The sequence below is a fragment of the Grammomys surdaster genome, unplaced genomic scaffold (genome assembly GCF_004785775.1).
Source record: "Grammomys surdaster isolate TR1022 unplaced genomic scaffold, NIH_TR_1.0 125925, whole genome shotgun sequence".
NCBI classification, from domain to species: domain Eukaryota; kingdom Metazoa; phylum Chordata; class Mammalia; order Rodentia; family Muridae; genus Grammomys; species Grammomys surdaster.
In genome coordinates, this window is record NW_021620749.1 from 3,517,128 (window position 1) to 3,541,795 (window position 24,668).

The following is a 24,668-nucleotide window of genomic DNA, read 5'->3' on the forward strand; positions in this document are numbered from 1 at the left end:
ATCCATCATAACCAGATCAAACTTAGGGAAAAGGGTTTATGTCAGCTCCCACTTCTAGGTAGGAGTCTATCACAGAGGGAAGTCAAGGCAGGGCCTCAAGCATGAGCAGACAGACACCACAGAAAGCTGCTTGCTGCCTCACTCTCCAGCTCACCACATCTCTGGCTCATGCTGAGCTATATTCCTTACACAGGCCAGACCTGAGTACTTAGGGATGGTGCCACTCAGTGTAGGGTGGAAAGGTAGTCACCAACCAAGACAATGCCTCACAGACATGGCACACAGGTCACTCTGATCTAGGCAATGGACAATCCTCTAACTGAGACTGCCTCAGATACAGTCTCTGTGACAATTATGGCCAAGACCTTCATTTATTAACAAACCCTGCATATTACAAATGCTAATAATCTGAAGATTTAGGATTAAAAAGTAAGAATAAAATCATTACACTGAACCTGCATGCTGGACAGAACTTTAGATGTAGACTCATCCCCTCAGTGGTCAGTAAGGAGGAGCAAGCTAATGTTCATAGTAAAGCTCATCTGAACAGCAGCTGGGCCTTTCCTGACTTGGTTTTAGGCTACTCTCACTGTTATGTAACTGATCTGAAAACATGCCAGCTTAGACAAAGTTCTAGGCAAGAGAACTTTTCAATGAACGTTTTTTAAATGATATAAAACCACTGTGAAAATAGTATCTATAAAGATCTTTTAAAATGATTTATTCTTATTTTATGTGCACTGGTGTTTTTCCTCCGGTGTGAAGGTGTCAAACTCCTTAGAGCTGGATTACAGGCAGTGTAAGCTGCCACGTGGCTGCTGGGTATTGAACTCGGGTCCTCTGGAGGAGCATCCAATGCTCTTAATACTGAGTCATCTCTCTAGCCCCTATAAAGGTCTTTACTTATAAAATCTGAAAGAACAAATGAAAAGAATCAGAAACCCCAGGGTATTAAAATAATGTCATCCATCCTTTAAATGTTACTTACATTTCACTGGTATTGAGAACCTTTTTAATTTTTTTCTTTAGGGCTTTTAATCTTTCTTGGATTTCTTTCTTCTCTTGTTGCCACTTTTTAATCTCTCTGTCCAAATCTTGATGGAACCAGTCTAATTCCGTCTTTGAAATCTAAAAACATTTTAGAAAATACTTGAATAATCATGGCAATACTTTCTAGGGAAAAAGAACCTGACAGTGTCTTAGCATGTGTACCACCTCCAGTCCAGGGAGCTGGTATCCTGGGGTAGGCACACTACCACTTCCAGCCCCAGGACACAGTCAACAAAGCACAGTCACAAGTGACAAGTGCACTCCCTGCAAAAAAAGGTACTCTGAAGAACTCTGTATACCACATGGCTGACACCTCGGGCTTCAGACCACACAGTTCCCTACCTACAGGTAATCTGCACATGTTTTAGCCAGGAAGTCCAGTAGTTTTTTGTTTGTTTATTTGTTTGTTTCTAGAAATACAAATGAGATACCTAAGCTGGTCATTAAAGACATCTGGATTGAATACCTGCTTGAATTTCAGGCAGTGTGGCAGAGAAACGGCAGAGGCAAAGCTGGTTCCCTTCCCTTGGAGGCTGAGGGTTAGTGCCACTCCCAGACCTATTCCTCAGCTCCTTATGCAGCTGCTAGCTTTTGAAATATGTGAACGTGTAAATGTTAAATAGTGTCCAGTCTCAAATTCCATGACTACCAACAAATGCTTAATAAAACTCTGTATTCCTATTTCCTAGAGAAAGATTAATCTCTTAATTCTTACTTGAGGTCCTTGATCCTGTTTCCTGCTTAGGTTCAGAACACACTGAGAACAAGGATTCAGTTATAAAAACATGGGCTTTCTCCCTCAAATGAATGGTGTACCCTACATTAAACTACTCAAATATAATAGGAAGTAACGGCATTAAAGTAAAAAATGATACAGACCCAAGAGGCCATTTCTCCCTTTTCTCTTATGCCTTGGACATCCAGGGATTCCATGCTTTTGGCGATGGCACTGCTAACTAGTCTACTTCCTGCAAGCGTGAGTCCCATGTCAGAGGAGAACAGTCTGGATGGATGTGATATATGGGCTCTTGGAACAGAAGTTCTGTGGTGTCCCCTTAGGCTGGTCTTGTCCACATTTTCCCTTCATGCTGATTCCAAACAAGGTCATATCACTTCTGTGACTTAGATGACCCCATGCCTACCATACTTATAAGCTCCTGTATCCTACATAGTAATTTTCATGTTCAAGATCAATGTAAATTTGCTTGCTGTGCCACTGAAGGCCAGGCTATCTCTGTTTACACTCTGAGCCAACGATCTCACCTTTGATCTGGCTTTTTGAAAGGGAGATGGTTATGCAACAGCATGAGAACCTACTTGGCAAAACTGCCTATAGGAAATCAGCTAACGAAAGCATAAAGAATTATAATCATGTGTGCGTTTGTGCAATGCTCACAGTGAAAACAGGACCTGAGCTCCTGTGCTGCCTGCACTCACCACTTAGCAGCTTCATAAGAGAAAAGGATCATATTCACTCTTGTGTTGACACACACAAAGAAACTCAGATTCGGAATTTAAGAGGGTACACAGTTCACCAAATAAGTCTAGGACCTGAATAAACCTGTTGTTTGAGGAATGGAATAACTGGACTCACCATGTTCTTGAATACAACCTTGACACTAGATCCAAACAACACAAAATAGAAAAAGGCACTAGAAGAACCTGGTATGTTCTGCCTGCCTATGCTCCCAACATGTACGAGGCAAAAGGACCTGGACTTTGAGCCCAACCTAGATTACACAGTTAGACACTCTCTCAAACACCCGACACCTCAAAGGCATGGGAGCTAGACGGAGAACAGCAGTCAGAGCTGCGGCTCTGTCACAGTCTTCCTCTTGGGTACATTGTATCTCCAAAGTAGAGACCATCTGTACAAACATCAGGCTTGATGGACTGTGTGAATAAAGTACACTATGTCTGATCACCAGTTTGTGAAGCGGGAGAAGTCTCTACCACAAACTTTACTCACTGAATGACTACGTCAAGTACTATGTGCCCGAATCTGCCTATCACTCAAACAGAAGGCCACATGGATTACTGTTCAAATCATCCTGAGGCAATACCACATTTATATCATTATTTTATTTTATTAAGTCTCTCAAGTAGTTTATTCTGGTTTGTATTCCATGTATCATATGTTAAGCAGACTTTAATATTTTTTCTTTTACTGTTATTTTTCTCAGACAGACAGCTGATCCTAGCCCCTAGTCCGATCTCTGTGAACAGGTCCTGGAGTGCTGCCACACTTTTCTTTATAACCATCTCCTTTCTTCCAGGTATACTCCAATTTCAATAAACGAGTTTCCTAACTAAGGTCATATTAAGCTAATTTCCTACTACTTAAGGTATTACTTCATATGTTAATTCAGACTTAAACCAGTCTTTTCCTTTTTAAACAGGTATCTCTATTGCCTTTATGAATAGGAACATTATTTTCTCACACCTGTAATCTCCTCACCACTAGAGCAACCTGTTTTTTTGCCATCTGGTACCACTTCACTATATGTATTCAAACCAGATACTCCAAAGGACTCACAACAGCACAGGCTCCATGAGTTACTCTGACATTTCCTCAGGAAGAAGAGCCAACACTATTAACCCTCACTGTTTACAACAGGGTTTTACTCTAAATATTCCAGATAAGCAAACTAAAGTTCAGTGGAATCAAAAGTGAATTAAAGAATAAATTAAATTCCAGATTTACAGCTTTTTTCTAAAAGCAGTTGGTAAAAGCTCCACATCACTACAAGAAACACTGCCACTTGGGTATGCTTCAGAGAAAAGTGAAAAGGCTACTGAGAAAGAATTCCTTTTGTGGCCAGTGGTGCAGTTCTGCTGACTGAAGCTGACAAGCACTTACAGTCATCGCATGCGATCAAGGAGTCTCAGGCAGGTTTACCTTGTTTTCCTCTATGTGCCTTTGCAGCTTCTCCTCCAGGTCCCTGGTCTCCTGTGAGCTCCTGAGTTCTATCTGTTCGCAGTTCTCACACGCCCCCTTAAGCTGCTCTCTGAGCAGGTAGCACTCCTTCTCCCTTTGGGAAAGGTCCCCCTAAGAGTAAACCACAAAAGTATCAATTAACAACTACTGAAATTTATCATCTGTTCTAAACTGACTCAAAGGAGAATAACAGAAAAAGGAAAATTCATATGGGAAATGTAATAATCCAGAAATTAAAACCTTTACTGTTCAGCAGAGCCAGCTCTTTTTTAACGCTATTATTTTACTACTGAATTTGTAATAAAACTTTAACTTTTATTGATTTGTGAATTTCATCTCACGCACCCCCATCCCACTCATCTTCCTGTCCCTTTGTATTCACCCTGGAAACTGCAGGGTGTCACAGTGGACCCTCTTGTCCAAACAGCTTTACTTGCAAATATTCATTACAATGAGCCATTGGTCTGCTTCAAGGCCTCTGGTTTCTGTTATACTATCACCAGGACTTCTCTCAGATACCCTGTTGTTGCCCTGTGCCACGGAGATCCTGCATCTTTGGAGCTGCAGGACTGGCTGCTTCATTTACACCAGCAGTTCATAGGTGGAGTAGATGCTGAGGTGAGTCAGCTCAAAGCTATGGATCTGGGCCTGTGCGGTAGCTGATCTAGTCAGCCTACCAGCTCTCCCTTACCCATACCACCAGGGCAAACTCTCTAGCACTGCTCTGGTTAGCTCACCCAATGCTGCAGCCAGCAAGGGTCAGAGCCAGCTCCACTGTGCTGCCCAGGTGAAATGAAGGGTCTGCTTTTCTGACTGTTATAGCCAGTGAGGAGCAGGACCAGATCTCCTGCTCTCATGACCCCAGGGCCAGCTTGTAATTTAACTTTTCAACCTATACACTAATTAGTTCTCAAAGTTTGTTTCCTAAGGGCATAATGTCAGATCAAAGTTTAAGCTGAATGTTATTTTTTATAATTTACACTAGGGACTATTCTTTGGTTTTAAAGGTTGCATATACATGTATTTTAAAGACAAGTTGAACGGATTAGTGTTGACATTACCAAATGTCAACCAAGTTGTTGGTAATTAAAAAAAAATTAAATTACTACCTAATGAACTGCTTTCTGTTATCTACTATGGATTATCTTAAAATCAAAATGAGAAAAAGATGTGACACTCTAAAATAAATGTTGACAAACAATAAATATCACTTTATCTAAAGCTTTTTCAAAAGCTCTCATTCAGTTAGAACTGTTGAATCATGTAGTACTGTGGGGTATGGGAAACCTCCTGGTTCAGAGAATGCACTCCTGTGACAGTCACGCTGCAGAAATCAATCCCATAGGCACAAACTCGGACCATCTTGAACAAGTTCTTTGCCCTGTCCCCTCCCCCAGCACCTAAGCATTTTGCAACTAATAAGACAGGGAATCAAGTAACTGAAATTATGCAACTTATCAAAGCACTGTGAATTACCAGCAACACAGCAGACAGAGCAGAGTGCTTTGGTGGGAGGGCTTCACCTTATGTCTGTCCAGACTGAGGCTTTAGCACTATGGATGTAGTCCATGTATAAATGAAACTGTCAAACCTAATATGACACACAAGCAAGACTCGAAGGTAAACACTTCAGTTACCTCTGTTTTCATTCTCAATTTGGCAAAAGAATGACAGTAAATATCGTATTATAGATAACTTCCACATCCCAAGTCAACAACACAGATAGCTGGGACATTAAATAGTAGCTTTATGCTATTATATTTACACTGTATTATATTTTTTTATGAAATATGTAATTTTTGCCTTTTATAGGCCAAAAAACCCAAGGGTGAGAGGTGTGAGGCAACTTCTCAAAGCCCTGGAGAAAACTGTAGTCTTAAGATTCAAATGCAAATCTCAATAGCTGAAAAGTCACCAACCACCTTGACTTGTCTCAAAGCCTTGAAACTAAGAACTATTTTAACACAGCCCTTGTGAATATTCCCAAGGCTGACTAAAGATTTGAACAATGACTTACTAAACAACAGTCTACCTGATTTAGAGCTAAGTACAAAATGAGAACCTAATAAGAGCCCATCTATTCAGTATATGTTGTGTTAAACAGAGATCTGCACACTACAGCACTGTCTGCATAGCAGACACAGGCTAGGTGTTCAACAATTAAGACATCAAAGAATTTGTCACCTACTCTTGTAAAGAAATAAGCAAACATGATGTAGGTTCTCTAACAGGTATGAACAGAAGAGTGCATTAAAACAAGACTTTCATCTTTTCAAAGATATTGTATAACTCTATGTAAATGTTCAAGTAAGGTTGTACCTTAAAATATTACCAGAGGCTGGGCATGGTGGTGTATACCTTAAATCCTAGCACTAAGGAGGCAGAGGCAGCTGGATCTCTAGGAATCTGAGGCCAGCCTGGTCTACATACTGAGTTCCAGGCCAGCCAAGGATATATAGTAAGACCTTGTTTCAGGAAAACAAACAAAACACTTAGCATGGGTGAAACAAATGTAGATGATTTTCAATTTCTTTTTCATAATTTCTAGTAAGGTGTACTGAAAAAAATTTAATGGTTCTTTAATATAATTTATGAAAACTATGAAGTTCTTGTTCAGACAGCATGGGAAACAAACTCATGTCTACTACAGCTGCTTCAGTTAAAGAATAGCACAGTACTACAACACATGGGCACAACACATCTCAGCCACAGGTGCTGGGTGCCAGAACTGTATCTACTTTGGGGCTGTTACAAATATAAACAAAAGAAACATTTAAGTATCTGTCCATTGGTCTCCACACACCTATTTGAGTACAGGTAATTCCACACTGCATTCCCCAGAAAGCTACATGTTACTTCTCTCAATACTACGCATGAGGAACTCATCTGTTAATGCCTAAAACCATCAACACTTCTTTTACTGTAGCTTGTATATTGTACATTCACATCAATTCTTTTTTGTAAAACCTTCCTGCGATAAGAATGTTTACTCTCCTGAAACCAGAATTCCTGACCTGCTCCTGGGTTTCTGACCAAGAGGAACTGACAGAGCAAATGTTTTGTTTTGCTACATTAAGCCAACATATTTTGAGGTAATTTGTTGTGTTACAATGTAGAACTATTAAACTCGGTTTAGATTCACAAGTGTAGTAAGGTTGTCCTGAATTAAAAAACAACATTAGGGGAAAAAAAAAATCAATCTTTTCATTATTATACTATCCAACCAAGCCTAGGGGGATGCCATCTATTGTTTACGGCTCGGAACAGCAGTTTAGCTATCTCAATATCAATTTTTGCCACTAAGAATGGAATATTTTCTCTTAATAAGTTGGTCTTAGTATTTGGAAAAGATTTATTTTCTATGCAATTACCTTTCAATTATTCTGGCCTTAATTTCTGTAAATTATGATACTTATACCTCCTCCTTTTCCTTTTCATTCCTAAATTGTATTAGTTAATAGCTCGAGAACAATAATAAATACTAGTGGTAATGTTTTATCTTTAAACAAGAAAATGGCTTTTATTATTGAAGAACATTGTTAGCATGCTGAGATACAGTCACTCCTATTTTATTAGCATTTTTATGTAAAAAGGTACCTGAAGTTTATCTAGTACCATTCTGAAAACTACATAGCTGGTTAAATAACTTTTATAGTATATTAACAAATTTCACAACTGAACCTTTCTTAAAGTGGCTCAGGTCTTTTTATCTTCTGATGTCATTCATATAGATAATCTTATTTATAAGTTAATACATGATCACCACATAAGTTAAAAAAGGCAGTAAGTATCCTTTGAATTAACTTTGTTTCCTTAAATTTCAACAAAAAAAGTTTCTTTTGTTGTAGTCTAAAGCTTATTCCATTTTGGGACTAGCTGGATCCAATTCAAATATATGTCAATAAAATTGATACATAAACAATCTAATGTACTTTTGACTCACCTGTTGTATCTCAAAAGGTTCGTATGGCTCAGTATTGACTTCCTGATGTATCATGTTCCTAGACACCTACGGAGTAAAACAATTGCTTAAAACTTAACTACAATAACACTAGTTAAAGAAGCCCACTGTGTAATAGTTTAAAATATGCCCACAATTTTTCTATGGATCTTTTTTCTATTTAGAATAAATATATATATATATATATATATATATTTTTTTTTTTTGTTTGTTTGTTTGTTTTTTTGTCTTTGTTTTTTGAGACAGGGTTTCTCTGTGTAGTCCTGGCCGTCCTGGAACTCACTCTGTAGACCAGGCTGGCCTCGAACTCAGAAATCCGCCTGCCTCTGCCTCCCAAGTGCTGGGATTAAAGGCGTGCACCACCACTACCCAGCCTAAACAGTGTTTTCTGAATAAAGTTTTTAATATAAAAAATATAATCTAGCCAGGCGGTGGTGGCGCACGCCTTTAATCCCAGCACTTGGGAGGCAGAGGCAGGCGGATTTCTGAGTTTGAGAGTTCGAGGCTAGCCTGGTCTACAGAGTGAGTTCCAGGACAACACAGAGAAACCCTGTCTCGAAAAAAAAGAAAAAAAGAAAAAGAAAACACTGTTTAGAATATAACAAAAATTAATACTAGCACTTAACATTTTTTTTGCTTTTTTTTACATTTTAATATTTTTTACATTTAATATTAGTCTTAACATTTTTTTCAAAGTTTGCTAGAAAGCAGAAAAGTAAAGAGAAGCAAAATTGAATAAGGACTTTCATGAACTCACACCAAAAGGACAACTACAGAGAGCCCTGATGTACTTGAATGCTTATTATGAAAGCACTTACATAAACCACTCATTCCTCTCCATCTGGCTGTCTATCTTACAATTCTCATTCTCCCTGGTTTCAGAGCCTGGGCTCTGTATAGCCTAAGTTCTTCACCTTTACTTTATGTCCCCATTACTTATTCAGTGACTTGCCTGGAACCCAGAACTTTGCACATGCTAAGCCAGTGTTCTCCCACTGAGTTTCACTCTCACAGCCTCTCTTTTTATTTTCTGGGGCACCAGCAGTCAGCTCAGATGGGCCCTCTCTTCTGATTTTGCTATGAATGCTGCATCAGCCAATTTGATGAAGCCACCGTGGTTGGGAGTCATGTACCTCCCTATAAAGTAGCCACAGTATTCCTATCCTCTTCTGTTTATTAAGCATAGAAATGATGTTCTGGCTCCACCTGCTGACTCTGTTACTTTATTTCTTACCAGTATAGACTGTGGTAGGGACACAGACTATTACGTATTACCTCATCCAAATTTCCTCCTGAGAACAGCACTTGTGATGCTTACAGAAGTGTTCGTATTTACAGGTGGAGAAAATTTCACAGACACTATGAAGCCAACTACTTCTTTTAGTAAAAATAATGGCAATGAAAAGGCAAATTTAGCTTTCGTACCAACACCTTCTTCAGGCCATTGAGTTGTCTCTACCTAAAAGTATGGCAGAAGGGAATGAATTCCTTAAAGTTATCCTTTAAGGTCCCCATGTGTGATGTGCACATGTGTACCTTTGCCAGCCATACATCATACACACATGCACACAAGACTAGTAAGTTTTTAAAATACTGTTTTCTCTTTAAGCCTTACCTGTATGGCAATCGATGGAGCAGGTGGAGCATCTGTTATTCCACTGATGTTTTCTAGAGAAGCTTCCCACAGGCTGTCAGAGCTCCCACTGTGTCTGCTGTTTCCTTCAGGCTCACTTAGAGCTGTATCTGCATCAGCTGTGCTGCTCTGGGACTTTACACACATTCCCATAGAATCTTCTAGGATCTGTGTTTCAGAGGCAAAGTGGTCAGCAGAGTCATTCTCAGTATTCAGATTATGACTCTCAAAGTATGCAGCGGCATTTTCATCTGCTCTGTTGCTGGGTACAAAAGATGGTACCATCGGCATGGATCTCTGAATCGGATACTCAGAAGAAATGGTGGCCAAAGGTGTATAAATGCTAGTGAACTGGGACAGGCTTGGTACCATGTTAATGTACGCTGGCCGCGACTGGGTGATGCCAAATCCTTGAAAAGGAAGGTATGTGCAGAATCCTGTGACCAAGTGTGATTGAGTCCAGTATGTTGGTTTGACATCTTCAGGAGCTGGTGTAGGCGAAGGAGAAGCATCTTCACAGAGTGGTGTGGGAGAGTCGGGAGAAACCACTTCCAGTCTGCTGTCCTCCGAAGCTGACCCAGAAGAGCTATCAGAGTCCAGCTGAAGCTTCAGATCCTCGGCAGCTAGTGTTGAAGAGTCAGTAGGTTCTGGTGTGGACTTCACATCCTCAGATGCTGCTTCAGACTTTACATCTGGTTGAAATTCCCTAGCAGTTGGATTTAGTGGTAGTTTAACTCGTAAATATTCTCCCGTTTTTGAAGTTTCTTCAACTTTAGATTTAATGTTTTTCTTCTTTCTTTTTTTCTTGAGTCTTGAGGCAACTTTTTTCAATGCAATGCAGTTGTCAATCACAACAAAGCGAGGACAGCCCAGGAGAAATGACTTCAGCCCTCCTGCCTTCTCCAGTATCTGTCGAGTTTCTTCAGGAAAGAACTCATATTCCTCAGAGAACATCCTGTCACTCATATCCAAGGGGCCATGCTCTTCCAACAACTGAGAGAAGTAACTTGAAAAAATATGTTTACATTGGGTTACAACAGAAAGTATTTGTTTTAGTTTTTTCCTTCCAAGGCAAGTGTTTTATTTCTGATATCAAGTCCTCCCAACAATCTAATCCAGAGGAAACAGTGAGCTGACTGAAATCAACGCTACAACACTCAGAACTTCACTTGCCCTGAGAGCTCAAGGCAGGACATAGGACCTTCTGCATATCAGGCAGACTTTTTACCAACTGAGCTACTTTCTAGCTCTATGTTTAACATTTTGTATACTGTTTAGAAAAAAAATGTCTTCAAAGAGATCCTCCACATTTCCTGCCCTATTAAAGTAGCAGTTGACATTTCACAGCTGAAAGAGGACAGCATTTAACTCAAGAGCTCCTAGCAAAAAAAAAAAAAAAAAAAAAAAAAAAAGGGGAAAAAAAAAAAAACAGTATCATCCTATACTTCTGTCTCAGTTATAGTTTTACTGCTGTGAACAGACACCATGACCAAGGGAACTCTTATAAGGGCAACATCTAATTGGGGCTGGCTTATAGGTTCACAGGTTCAGTCCATTATCATCAAGGTGCGAACATGGCAGTGTCCAGGCAGGTATGGTGCAGGAGGAGCTGAGAGTTCTACATCTTCATCTGAAGGCTGCTAGCAGAAGACCGACTTCCAGATAGCTAAGACTAGGGTATTAAAGCCTATACCCAAAAGGCCACACTTACTCCAACAAGGCTACACCTCCTAATAGTGCCACTCCCTGGGCCAAACATTTACCAACCATCACAACATTCATACTTCAAATCCTTAAGTACCTCATATCTAAAGTTACTTAAGAAAAGCACATTCCTTTTTTTCTGACCAACACAAAAGCAGTGGTACAGTGCTCCGAATTCTATCATTCTAGCTGAATAATCACAATCAGAGCTGAACTGTCATAGCATATAGGGAGCATTAAAAGGCAACACTTCACTAAGCAACATAACCTGTCACTGCCATTGTGAGATGACAGACAACCCATCAATACAAGGATGACATGTAATAGCGATAGTATTCTTTGTTAATTGAGTACTTGGAATTCATGATAACAACAAGACTACGACTGACTGGTAGAGGGGCACCCTCAGTTGAAATCCTGGTTTCTTGGAGGCTAAGTCAAGAGTGTTGCAAGGTCAATGCCTGCTGAGATATGCAGTGAAATGCTGTCTCAGAACCTGCAAACCACGGTTGAAAGCCTGGTTGAAAGTGTCAGTAGCAGAACCTCAAACTGACAAAGCAGTTATGATCTGTACTCCAAATTTAGCAATTAAAAACTCTCAATAAGGGCTGGAGAGATGGCTCAGTGGTTAAGAGCACTGACTTCTTCCAGAGGTCCCGAGTTCAATTCTCAGCAATCACATGGTGGCTCACAACCATTTTTATAGGGTCTGACGCCGTGTCTGAAGGCAGCTATAATTGTAATCCTATACATAAAATAAATAAATAATTTTTTAAAAACAATATGTCTCTAGCCAAAACTTAAGCTAAAATGAAACAATAAATCTTTAAAAACAAAAAACAAAAACCCCCCTCAATAAACTTTGTGAAATACATGGCTTAAAGTTCTGAAAGTTTTCCCCAGACAATGGTACACATTTTAATAAATACAAGGCTCCCAAGTGAGCTATAGGAACACTAAGCTACTTACTCATACAGAGTTGAACATTTCTGTTTGGGGTTAATATCCCATAGCTTCTTATTTCGGACAACATACTCGCTGCTGTGCTGGTCATAAAGAGCTTCAAATTCTTCCACATCTTGCCGAAGGTGGTCAGGCACTGCAAATGGCCCTGCAGAATCTGAATTGCGCCTGCTGTGTTAAAAACAATTTTGTACATAAACTTTTGAGAAGGGATATTTATACTGCACATGAAGAGACTAAAAGACAGTTATATCAAATTAGCTATAGAAAAACACGTAATTAAATTAAAATTAAATAATCAAAATAAAATCAACAGCCTCAGTTTTGTACTACAAAAATTTATTACTAGAGAATTTACAGAAAAGCTAAAATTAACAGGCTGGAGAGTTGGCTCAGTGGCTCAGTGGTTAAGAGCACTTGTTGATGTTGCGGAGGACCAGGTTCAGTTTCTAGCACCGACATGGTGCTTCACAACCATCCATAACTCCCGGTCTAGGGGATCTGATAGCCTCTTCTGATTGCTACAGGCACCAGTAGTACACAGAAATACAGGTTGGCAAAACACTGGCACAACAAATAAGATAAATAAAACTTAAAAAACCCTACGGTTGCAATCTGTAGGTCACATTTTTAGTAAACACTTCTACTTACTAAGAGCACAATTTTTTTTCCAAATTCCATATTTAAAACATAAAAAAATCAAGGTCAGCAAGGTGATGCATGGTTTTAATCCCAACACTCATGAGGCAGAAGCAGGGGGATGTCTAGGAATTTAAATTGTGGCCGTCAAGTTTCAGGACAGCTAAAACTATGGAGAAAAATTCTGCCTCAAAAAAGAAAAAAGAAACAGACAAACAAAAATCAACATTACATTCATTATAACTTATTGAAGAGTTAGAGACAAATGCAGACTTAGAATTATAACTGCTAATTCATTTAAGGGTTAACATAAGACTAGTAATAAAAACATTTCTTCAAAACGTGTAATAGCAGCATGAAGAACAGGAGATATCAGAACCAATCCAAACTAAACAATACTTAATGAGAATTCAGGGCCTATACCCTGCAGTGACCGCCTATGGGCTAAAGACAGGCTGCAAAGAATGGTCAAAGAGACAGGGTCAAGGTAAAGACCAGTCACAGAGAACCATCCAGGTTTTCCTCATCAACTCCTCCAGGGCCCAGAACCTAAGCCTAAAAAGGCCCCTTCCAAGAACAGAGGCCCTGAGGAAAAAGGAACCAATAACCAACACAAATGCAGAAAAGGCCTGGCAGAGCATCCACAGTGCTGGAGGCCAAGACGCATGGAAAGTTTGCTTACAGTATGTCATTACAGACTAAAGCATTTCTCATCAAAAACTTCTTGCTCTTGAGACAGGATCTTATTCTGCAGCTCAGAGTGACCTAAAATTTTTGGCAACCCTGCCCCAGTCTACTAAGCTCTGTTTAGGTATAAGCTAACACATGGCATTAAGAAGGTTTTTAAATATGTATTATATAAATATATTATTGTTTTTCAAGTTGGTTTCTCTGTGTAGCTCTGGCTGTCTTAAAACTCACTTTGTAAACCAGGCTATCCTCAAAGTCTACCCACCTTTGCCTCCCAAGAACTGGGACTAAAGGTGTGTGTCACCACTTCTGCCCAACTTTAACCAGTCTTAAAGCCATACTATTAATACAATAATTCTACTGTTTTATGGGCAAAGAACACATGTCACTAACAGAATGTCTCCAACTCTGGATGAGTGTGGAGAAAAACCACCTTTCTTTGACAGTTCTAAGAGAACAAGGATACTGACAAGTAGAGACACCTTGGTACAGTTTCCTTGGCATGGAATAACATATCGATTTTTATACCTTCTTTTCTCTTTTAACCATCTGAATAAACTTAAACTCCCTTAAACCCTAAGGTCTGTTGAGACCTTTGCCTGAATGTCAGGCAATGTGCCTTTTGCAGAGACATCAAGATAGTCATCCTCCAGCCTGTTGTACATGGAGTTCCAGGACAACCAAAGCTACACAGAGAAACCTTGTCTCAAAAATACAACAAATAAACAAACAAAAGATGGCCATCATCACAACAGCAGTGGTTCATTCAGAGTGTAGATTTTCAGATTCATAATTCTGTTTTCATTTCATCTTCAGGCCCGAGTCATAAAAATCCTACTAGCCTTTCCTCATTCAGAGCACCTAATGAGCACTGAGTTGTATGTATGCGTGTGTCTTTAAGACAGAGTCTAACTGTGTGGCTCAGGATGGCTTAGAACTTATTTCTTTATGTTGCTCAACCTAGCTTCAACTTCTGCCTCCTGATAGCTAATACTACCATGTCCAGTTTATTCATGAGGTATTACAATGGCTTTCTGATTTTGGCAGGCTACCCTGGAAGGGAGTTTGAAAGTTATATAATATCCTCCCTGAAACACAGTGACTGTTGATGAGTAGCATCTTTAATAAAGCTGCACAGAGTTTGGTCCAGGAACTAAGAGCACTGACACTAGGCCTAAGCGCAGGAGGACCACCACTCCATGTGAAGACGGAGACACATCTCCAGCATGATCTTGGTGAGCTGCCTCGTCTGAAATTCTGCTTTCTGTAGTATTTCTATTCCTGCCAGCATGCGCTCTTCATTTTTCCTTCAGTATGTTCTCTTCTTGCTTTGCAGGGGCCTTTAGCTTAGATTCTGGTTTAGATTTTAACACTTTAAAAGGACAAAGCAGTTTGAGTGTGGGCTTCAAAACCAGAATGTATGGTTTAAATGCTGGGCCTATTACCTGCCAGCTTTTTATCAGGGGCATGTCACTTCACTGTACTGTGTCTCAGTCTCTGTATCTGTATCTATATCTATCTATATATGAGACAGAAACACCACCTGTCCTCTGGAGATGAGTGGATTAATAAATGAGTTCTATGTCAAAGTCCACGGATAGACACTGGCACATGTCAGTTCCAGTGAGGGCTATGTTATGATCTAAATGTTTGTGTGAGACAGCTACCAGGACTGAATTCTTATGCTGAATTTATGGAGCTACTTCACTCTTCCAACATATGAGAACACAGTAAGATGGTGCCATCCATGCCATCAGGAATTACGTGGCCTCTTTGACACCAGACTTCAGGTTCCAGAACTATAAGGAATACTCCATTACTTTTCAGCTATTTAATTTGGGGTATACTGTTTTGATAAATTTCTAGTTTCTTGGTTTTTAATTAACTAATTTTTAAAAGTTTTATTTAGGTATAATAATGTTTTGTTGGCATATGTATGGTACTATGTGTGTGTGTGTGTGTAGCGCTCTCAGCACTGTAAAGAGAGCTTCAGATACATTAAAATTGGAGTACGGATGGCTGTGAAACACCATGTGGATTCTGGGAATCACATCCAAGTCCTCTGCAAAAAACAAGCATTCTTAACCTCTGAGCCATCCCTCCAGCTCAGATTTCTACAGATTTTAAGTATTTGATTTCAGGACATCTTGTCTTGGACAGCCCAAGTAGACCAAAACAGGTTCAAATTAGAAGAATTCCCTCACTTAAAAAAATGTCTTCATGCTTATTCACACAGAAAGTACTTTATAAACTGAGCCCCACCAATTATGTAAAATAATGGGTTTCATTGTGACATTTTCACACATTCATATCACATATTTTGGTCGTCTCTGTCTTATTACTTTACTCTAGTCTCTCCTCCTTTTCCTGTGACTTTAATACAGCTGAAATGAATTTTTTTTAAATGAATTCTTAAGGATGTAATTCCTATAGCCACGGCACTGACTCAAGATTGACTACCATAATGAATTCAGAGAAGAGAAAGAAAGGGGGAAGTGGTAAGAAGGGGGAAAAAGAGGTAAGAAGGGGTAAAAAGGGGTAAGAAGGGGTAAGAAGGGAGAAGGGGGAAAAAGGGGTAAGAAGGGGAAAAAAGGGGTAAGAAGGGGGGAAAAGGAGGAAGAAGGGGTAAGAAGGGGTAAGAAGGGGTAAAAAGGGGTAAGAAGGGGGAAGAAGGGGGAATGGGGAAGAGGAAGGGGAAGGGGAAGGGGAAGGGGAAGGGGAAGGGAGAAAACAAGCCTATGATAAACTGGTATGACTTTTCATACAAACATTTGAGTTGCAGTGAGGCAAAGCTACCCTATACTTACTTATGGTCTTCTGGCGTGACTGTCTCACTACTTGGTGTTACTGATGCTGTTCCAGATCCCACTAACATTGGCTGGTTTAAAAGAAAACAAAATGAGAATGATATTTTACCCTAAAAATGATGAGATTCTATCATAAATGACAAAAATAGTCTATCTTAAAAAATAACAGTATTCTACTCTAAAATTCCATGGAAGATTTAATTCCATTGGACTTAATAAGAATTTACATAAACAGATACATGTCAACTGTCAACACTGAAAAGTCTACCATGTTTCTTATAAACAGAATACAGTATTATAAATTTTAACAGCGAGAAACAGATTCAAATTAAAACTTTGGGTAGTTTCCAATATTTCAAAAAGTGTAAATGTGACTGTAACTTAATGTAAATAAAACTCCCATTTTCATCAAAGACAAAGGTAAGCTGTGTGGAAACTTTCAAGTTGTTTGTACCCCTTGCTCACTCTTTCTCACCTGTCTCCCACATGACCCTCCCCTCTAGCTAGATTCATGAAGATCTCCCCTCACGATTAAAAATAATGCTCTTCCGTCTCCTGTGCTTGGAGTGAAAGTGAAAAGAAGGAAAAGCTCCTGGCAACCTTAAGGTTATTAGGATGACTGCAAGTCATCACTTTTGACTATTTTAGATAAACATCTGAACAGAAATAACTGTCAAAGAAGTTCTGAACACTATAAAAACAAATACCTTCTATTTGCTCATAAAACTCAGTTAAATGATATAATTGCTAAGCATGTACTAGCTATATAAGCCATTAACTTTTTTCCTGTACGTGCATAAATTCCATGGTGTATGCATTGTATGGGTTTTTGCAGGTGCCTGGCAAATGTATGTGCATATGTGATAGCATATAGGTTGTTATCAAGTATCTTCAGCTCAGTGTCTCACTGAGCCTGGAGCACCCCCAATTAGGGGAGAATTGCTGACCAGCAAGTTTCAGGGAACCAGCTGCACCTGGCTGTTTATTACAGGTGCTGAAGGCTAAGACAGAGATTGCCTGACCCTCAGCCTTCCTGCCTACTGTCCCTTCATGTGGCCTTGTATGTGTTCATACAGAAGAATCTAGAAATAAAGAGCAATGAAGATTTAAAGGAGAACTTAAGTATCTTTAACGTCTTAAAGCCAATTTATAAGATGTTTCAAATGATCCCAGAGAAGTTTCTTTCTCACTAATATTCAAGACAGTTACAGAGACTACAAAGTCACTGCAGAGGGTAGTCTTACCTTTGAATCTTTTGGCTTCTTTTTCTTGCCTTTGTTTTTAACCTTAATACAACCAAACTAAAAAGATGAAAAAGAGTATCAATGAATCCTCATACAGTAGAATCATAAATCGCAACAGAAGCAACCACATTCACTTCCCTTGACTAGTCATCTATTAAATACACAGGGTTTAGCAAAAGCAGTCACACAGTGAGCAGTCCTCCAGGCACCACCAATTACTTAACGACACCTCATGTTACAACTAAAATAACACTGCTCCAACGTTTTAACCTCAACTTCAACAAGGCTGACGTTATTTCAAATAAATAATCAAACTTTTCGGTAATTCTGGTGTGTACGATAATAGCATTTTACAGACACTAATAGGTAAACGAAGACATCCTGTTTGTGATCAGACACCGGACAAGAACACCGGACAAGAGATTCACCTTCCCGGGTTTGCTCACTGTTTTTCCACATGTGGCAAGACATATCTACTAGAGAAGTTTAAGACATGTTTCAAGGACAGATGATCCTCAACACTGGCAAACATGCCTGTTTCTCTTCACTATCATGTTCTTTAACTGAAGAGTTCCTAACCTGCTGGAGAGCAGAAAGAGCCACAGTCCACGAGGAAAGGCCACTCTGAAGCATCTCAGTTAAACCAACAGGGACTCCTTCGAGAACAAAATATCACCTTTCTTGACTCAAGAATTCTTCCTTTCCTCTTTCTAAAACGAACATTTATTAACAGGGCTCATGTAGGCTCGCCTGGCACTGAACTCACTATGTAGCTGAGGATGCTCTTGAACATCTGGCTCTATTTCTACTTCTTGACTGGTGGAATTAAAGGCCCATGCCACTGTGTACAGTTATGGACTGCTAGGGATGCAACTCAGGGCTTCGTACACTCTGGGTACCTCTATCAACTGAACTGCATTTCCAGTCCCTCCAATGGTAAGGCTTCTGTTTCAGTCTAGCATGTGGCCTGTGAAGCAGGTAAGCTCCGGCCTGGCTTCTCCTCTGCACCTCTGTGTAATATAAAAACCACCAAGGATTCAAGGACTTACCGGCATTTCATCACTGTCTTGCTTCCTTAGTACAGTACATCGGCTATCTGCAGGAAGAACAGGAGTCTCTGTGAGGTGACTCAATCGCCTGTACTTTCGTATCACATACTGAAGCCTTGTGAAACCACACTGGGACTGTCTGCCAGCCTGTGCCCTCTCTTCACCTGGCTCTGACAATTCAGTTTAGAAATCAAGGGCAAGATAACTGACTAAATGAGAAATCAACAGGGAAGCACCCAGCGTCCATCCACGCCAGCATTCTCAGTGCCACCCAGACAAGGAGGTAGTAGTAGAAAGGTGATGGGTGCCAATGACTCCAAGTTCTACTCCCCCTTCCCAAATCCCTGTAATTCATGTAACTCAATGTTACTACAGTGAACTAAAGCAGCAATGAAGCTGAAGGATTAATAAAGTCCTTGGGAAGAAGCCTAAGGAGGGCTAGGGAGGCTCTAAAGAAAGCAGGACATGTAGGTTAGGCTTGAAGTGAACAAGCAACAATGATGGCTAGATAAACAGCATAAGCTGCAAGGGGCACCCTTTTCTAACACCACACAAAAACAAGTTCCTTAAACTGCACTAAACCTTCTGAGCCATGACAATGCTACAAGGTCAGACCTCCTAATGTGCCTTTAACATGCCTAACAGTACACAGACTGATGCTAAGAGAAAAGGGAGAATGAAGCAGTTAACACGGGATGATTTGACATAAAACAGAATCACACAGATCAAATCAGTTCTTTATAATGGTGAAGAAAGTCCAAGAGAAGCTAACTGATCAGGTGCTGTTTGGCCTATCTGACCTCTGGCATTTCCTTCCACCCTATTCTCTCAGTTCCACACGAACCGTCCATCTGCACTTCCACATCTGCATCCCTCAAAGACCACCCCCACCCCCCAGATTTCCTCTCAGAAGAAGAATCAAAGGCTGGGACCTTTCTTTCAAGTCTTCCTCACTCTTCATTTCCTCCATTTCCATTCATCAAGACTCTCAACCACTCCCCACCCTATCTTCCCCCGCTGCCTCCCATGAGAAAACCAAAATAGTTAGACATAAAAACATGACTACTTTGTCATTACATCTTGAGATATGCTAGGTCCTTTACAGGTTTTCCCTGACCTGTAACATGTGACATACTACACAATTAATTTTGTTTCACATACCCATTATATCAAAGAACTCGTCTAAAGCACTGTGCAAGGCCGGGAACTTGTCCCTGTGCTCCTCCAGCAGCCATATTAAACAGCGTGCTTCCATCACTGAAGCTGGCTCACAGAAATAGTCAAGCTGCTTTCCTTCTATGGAACCCAGTTTATGGCCATACTTCTCATTCCAGAGGAAAGTCACGACGTTAAAATCAAGCTCCTTAAGAGATGCTCCATATCGAGTGAAAAAGGGTCCTGTGGCATCTAAGCCTGCAACAGAACAAAGCCCAAACCACAGGAGCCAATGTATTTACTTTAGCAAAATCTCCAACCATTACATCTTTTGGAAATAATTCTATATACAGTCTGCTTATATTTTCAGTGAAAGTATTTAAATAGTATATTAATAAAAAATATAGTGCATTTCACAAACCAGATTTAACACTGAGGTGACAATTATAATAATTCTAATGGTTCTATTATTAAAATGATACTAAATTCCCTTAAGAACATAACATTATTTTCCACTAATTCTTGACTTTTGTTCCTGATTGAATTACCAAGATTTTACATTTTTCTGTATGCATTCCATACCAGCAAGACATCGGTAATACATAAATCTTTCCAAACGCCTTGAAAAGAATTAGGCTAGACGAATTCCTCCCCAATCATCTACAAGAGTTGTTTCTTATCTTTCCAGGGTGGTACAACCCCATACACCCCACTTCGTGACAGGGAAGTCTCACTCCCTACTAACTCAGCCTCTAAAGTGGTATTCAAAATTGGTTTGCCTTCCCATCATGCCTCACAGGCACCCTAAGTGTCAAGTCAGCAAGAGAACACTCCTGGATGGCTGATTCCTCCAGACAACAATACTTAGTTTGTAGAAGTCACAGGTATGAGAAATCTGCATCTTTAAAGAATCCATAGCAACATAAACTATACCTTTAATTAAGTTTAAGAGACCTGCCAGTGAAGAGATCCACTCACATTCCCTAGCTGGTCCTGACCACATCGTGCGCTCCACAAGGAATGTAAGCAAACCGTGATGAGTTTCTAATGTTAATTTTCTCTCTCTTACAAATCTGTTTCTTTCTCCCTCTCTTTTATACCGATCAAATATAATGGCTTCTAAATTACACATACACAGTAGTGATTCTACTATATAGCCTTTTGTGAGAAGAAAGTAAAGTCCTATGAATTGAAAATGATTTCTTTTATTAAATAAATGTGGTTTAATTCAGGTTAGAATAAAAGCCTAAGCTCATTTTCTATTTAGACAGTGTGCACACATACTTATTTACTGTCTTCAGAATGAACATGAATTACACTATCCTGCTAGTGAGGAACTGTAAGCATCAATGATGCATTTACTACTTCAGACAGTGCTGGGTCCTCTAGCCCCTGTAGCACAACCCAATAAGCCTACTTCTCCAGCTCAAGTCTATCCTCTACAGCAAAAAGCCTAGGCAGTAACTTTTTAATTCGCTCATCTGATAAACAATCTTATCATTTTTGAGTAATTTTCTAGGACCAAAAAACCAATAAAGACCAATGCAGACCCATGTGTCTACCTCTCTAACACTGCCAAGCTTGCTGCCTTCTTATGTCATCAGCCCCACAGCCCTGGACTGACTGGAAAGGTGCTGTTCCCTCTTCTGTGGATTTCCTCCCTAGTCTTTATCACCAGCTGCTAACTAAGGCACACATGGTGGCAGGCCAGTTGCCACTCCAGTCATCATCACAACACAGCTTGTAAGTGCCATGGGCACCCACCCTCACTAGTGATACAACTGTGGCATCTCTAGTCCTTGCAGGCCTTCAACACGGAGCTTGCATGTAAGACATTTTCTTACTCTTTCCTTCTCCCAGTCAAATCAGCAAAAATCAGAACAGAACAAAAGCAGCTATAACATTTGTACCCTGCTAATCATAACAGCTAACTACAATCCCCCAGGGCACTCCACAACCAGCCTCACCTGCTGGTCCTGTTAAACAGGTATCCATGGAATCCAGATTTTCTGGTTTTGTTTCTTAGCACAAACACCCGCAACATAAGTGTACAGCTACTTCTGAATTAGTTTATACACGCTCAGGTAGCTCAGCACAATTAGAGCTGAGCTTCTTACAGACTGACCTTTCCTGTGTCTTCATCTTTTGAAAGTGTCTTATGACCTATCCATAGTGTAACATAATTATAACCTATCCTAGCGTAGCCTTAAACCGAATGTGTAGGGAGAGAACGTAGTCATGCATTTAAGATATCACATATAATAAAACAGCAAAGTAAAAAGGATTCAGAGGCCCTTCCTTCTAAACAATGCCACTCTAGAATTTAAAGGTACATACCAAAACTGTTCAGTCTCTGGATCCAGGGAGCCAACTTGGGGTCTAACTCTTTAAGTTCACTCAAAACATGCAGAAATATCCGTGTCTTTACTCTGTTCTTTTCTTGAATCAAGAGACCGATAACATAGTCCACTGCTTCATGGACAAAATTTTTGCTAGAAAAACATGTTGTGTAGTCTTCCGTGCTCAGAATCTTCCAAGAGAGCAGCTCTTTGAGAAGTGTAGAAGTGTTCAAGACAACAGATTTAATCTTGTCAGCATTCTGCTTTATGCACTGCAGGATTCTGTCGTCAAGAAACTGACAACTCTGAGCACTGTCTACAGTTTCTAAGGAAAAAGAGAAAGGTTAAAGGGATAATAAGTAGGACTAGTCTGCAATTACACAAGCTTGGAAGGAGATAATGTAGCGTGCACAGTAACAGAAAGCATGGCTTCTTTCTGTCTTTAAATTATATTCTACAGAGGACAAGGTGAACACAGTTCCCCACTACCACAAATCACGCATTTGGTGAAATTGCAGGGGGTTAGCACATCCAGATGCAGTGAGTCAGCCACACCAAGGAAAACCCTGCCAAGTAACTATCTGACTCTAGTTTGACTTACATAAACCACTCAGGAAATTTTAAATTTGGAATATACACATTTAATATTTACCTTGAAAAGGCCAGAAAGTTCAAATTAAGCCAAAAATTGAGAAAAATTTGGAAGGCTGAGGCAGGAAGATCAGAAGTTTGAGGTCCACTCTGGGTGTAAGGGCCAACCAGAGCAACTGAGTAAAAGGCCTCCAAAGATGAGGAAAGGGGGGGCCAGCTCTAGTCACTGCACTTGACAAGTTTATGGGTTCAATCCACACCTCAAACCCCAGAGCAAGTACTTTATAATCTTCTTTTCAAATCACTTATATAAGAGCATTTAAGATTGTTTTAAAACATTTTTTCCTCTAAAATAAGCTTTCTTCTCTCAAATATTCTTCCCTAGCCTCACCAACTAAACACTTCAGATGCAATGTTCTTAGTCTGGAAGCATGCAAAGTTAACACATTTGCTGAAAACAAAAAATTCAGTATGAAAGAATTTTGATTTACTTGAGGCATTTCTCAAATACTAGGCAGACGAAAAGAACTAAACAGCAAATGGGAAATACTTCATCTGAGGAACATGCAATAGAAAAGGGGCAAAGGTTATTTGAACTCAAAGCTGAAAATAAATGAGCTCCATTGGCAGGTTCACAGGCCAGACTCTGACTAAACTGTCAGAACTCAACGCTGCGTCACATTACTCCAGATCACTTCTGCACTCGTTCACAGCACTAGAACATAGACCCATTAGCACAACTTAACAGTGCCCTGTCAGGAAAGCTGTCATCCCTGGAGAAGAGGTTTGCCTACAGCAAGCTCCAGGGGTTTGCTCTAGAGTAAGAGTTCTCCATACCAACCTACTTGTCTCAGAATAACAGAAACCTGTATATGGTTTTAGGTTTTGCTTTTTTGGGACAGAGCCTTGCTATGTACTCAAAGATAACTCAAAGTCATGGCAACCTCCTGCCTTAGCTTCCTAAGTGCTAGGATTAACCACATCTAGGTTATTAGGAGGCAATATTAAGATTGTGACAAAAATCTAGTTTTTAGGCATTTAAATAGTAACTACAAGTGATATTTGATTTATTAAGAACCAGTATGAAACAATATAAAATGAATATGTATACTTTTACTTTAAAACAGGTATACACTATTTTCACAATTTGCACTTTCAAATACCTTCTGGCTCTTCATTTTTAGGAGGATTATTTTCCCTTAAGTCTTCTTCCATTCTTTCTTGTGCTAACTTTTTGGCCTCTTGTCTTTGGATCTTTCTCTTCAACTTTTTGTCTTCTTTCAGTCTTAACTTCTCTAGGCTGATAGAAAGTTACAATTAGTGGTAATTTATCTTAGTGTTAAGCTCAACACACTATTTTCTTTGTCTAGTAGAGAAATATTCTCCAAATAGGTTAAGATACTTTTTAATAATCAGAATCTGTTCTATAACTTCTGTTCAACCCAAAATGTATTGATCTATAACATCAATTCAGTCAAAATAAGGAACTTATTTCATGAGAACAGTACCTCAATTATTAAGTGACACCTAACTAAAGGTACCACGCTTAAAACCACACAGATGCTATCTATGTCCAGGTATACAGACTACAGCACAGTCAATGTGAAAGGAAAAATCTGCTACAAGACCATATGTTGAACTTCTCATCTCAAAGCCAGGTCTCATAGGAAACCAGTTATGCCCCACAACATTATAATCTGGTTGATGTAATTACAGTGAAACTATTCCAGCAAGTAATTCTGTTCACCTTTTATTTTGCTTTCTCTTGGTCACAAGTGATACTAATAAAAGAAAGAATCACTCTTTAGAATGAAAAGAAGGAGGACCAGAAAGGAAACAAAAAAAGGACTGGAATTGATTTGGACTGAACAAAGATGCATAGAGGTGAGTAACTTAGACAATATA

At 39.7% G+C, this 24,668-nt stretch overlaps 1 protein-coding gene and 1 pseudogene across 6 annotated transcripts in view; both read right to left on the reverse strand.

Annotated features, from left to right (window-relative positions):
- The window catches only part of Ttc3 (tetratricopeptide repeat domain 3), a 97,579-nt gene that overhangs the window by 15,339 nt on the left and 57,572 nt on the right, over positions 1 to 24,668 (reverse strand). For all 6 annotated transcript variants that reach the window (XM_028752562.1, XM_028752561.1, XM_028752565.1 and 3 more), the window contains 11 exons: positions 23,927 to 24,063; positions 22,171 to 22,497; positions 19,840 to 20,091; positions 18,679 to 18,725; positions 17,630 to 17,686; positions 16,386 to 16,456; positions 12,256 to 12,420; positions 9,565 to 10,588; positions 7,932 to 7,997; positions 3,950 to 4,099; positions 989 to 1,128 (listed from right to left, as the gene is read on the reverse strand). In XM_028752562.1, the coding sequence (XP_028608395.1) occupies positions 989 to 1,128; positions 3,950 to 4,099; positions 7,932 to 7,997; positions 9,565 to 10,588; positions 12,256 to 12,420; positions 16,386 to 16,456; positions 17,630 to 17,686; positions 18,679 to 18,725; positions 19,840 to 20,091; positions 22,171 to 22,497; positions 23,927 to 24,063 (2,436 nt within the window). The remainder of the gene's footprint in view (positions 1 to 988; positions 1,129 to 3,949; positions 4,100 to 7,931; positions 7,998 to 9,564; positions 10,589 to 12,255; positions 12,421 to 16,385; positions 16,457 to 17,629; positions 17,687 to 18,678; positions 18,726 to 19,839; positions 20,092 to 22,170; positions 22,498 to 23,926; positions 24,064 to 24,668) is intronic.
- On the reverse strand, positions 22,631 to 22,753 carry LOC114608580 (annotated as a pseudogene).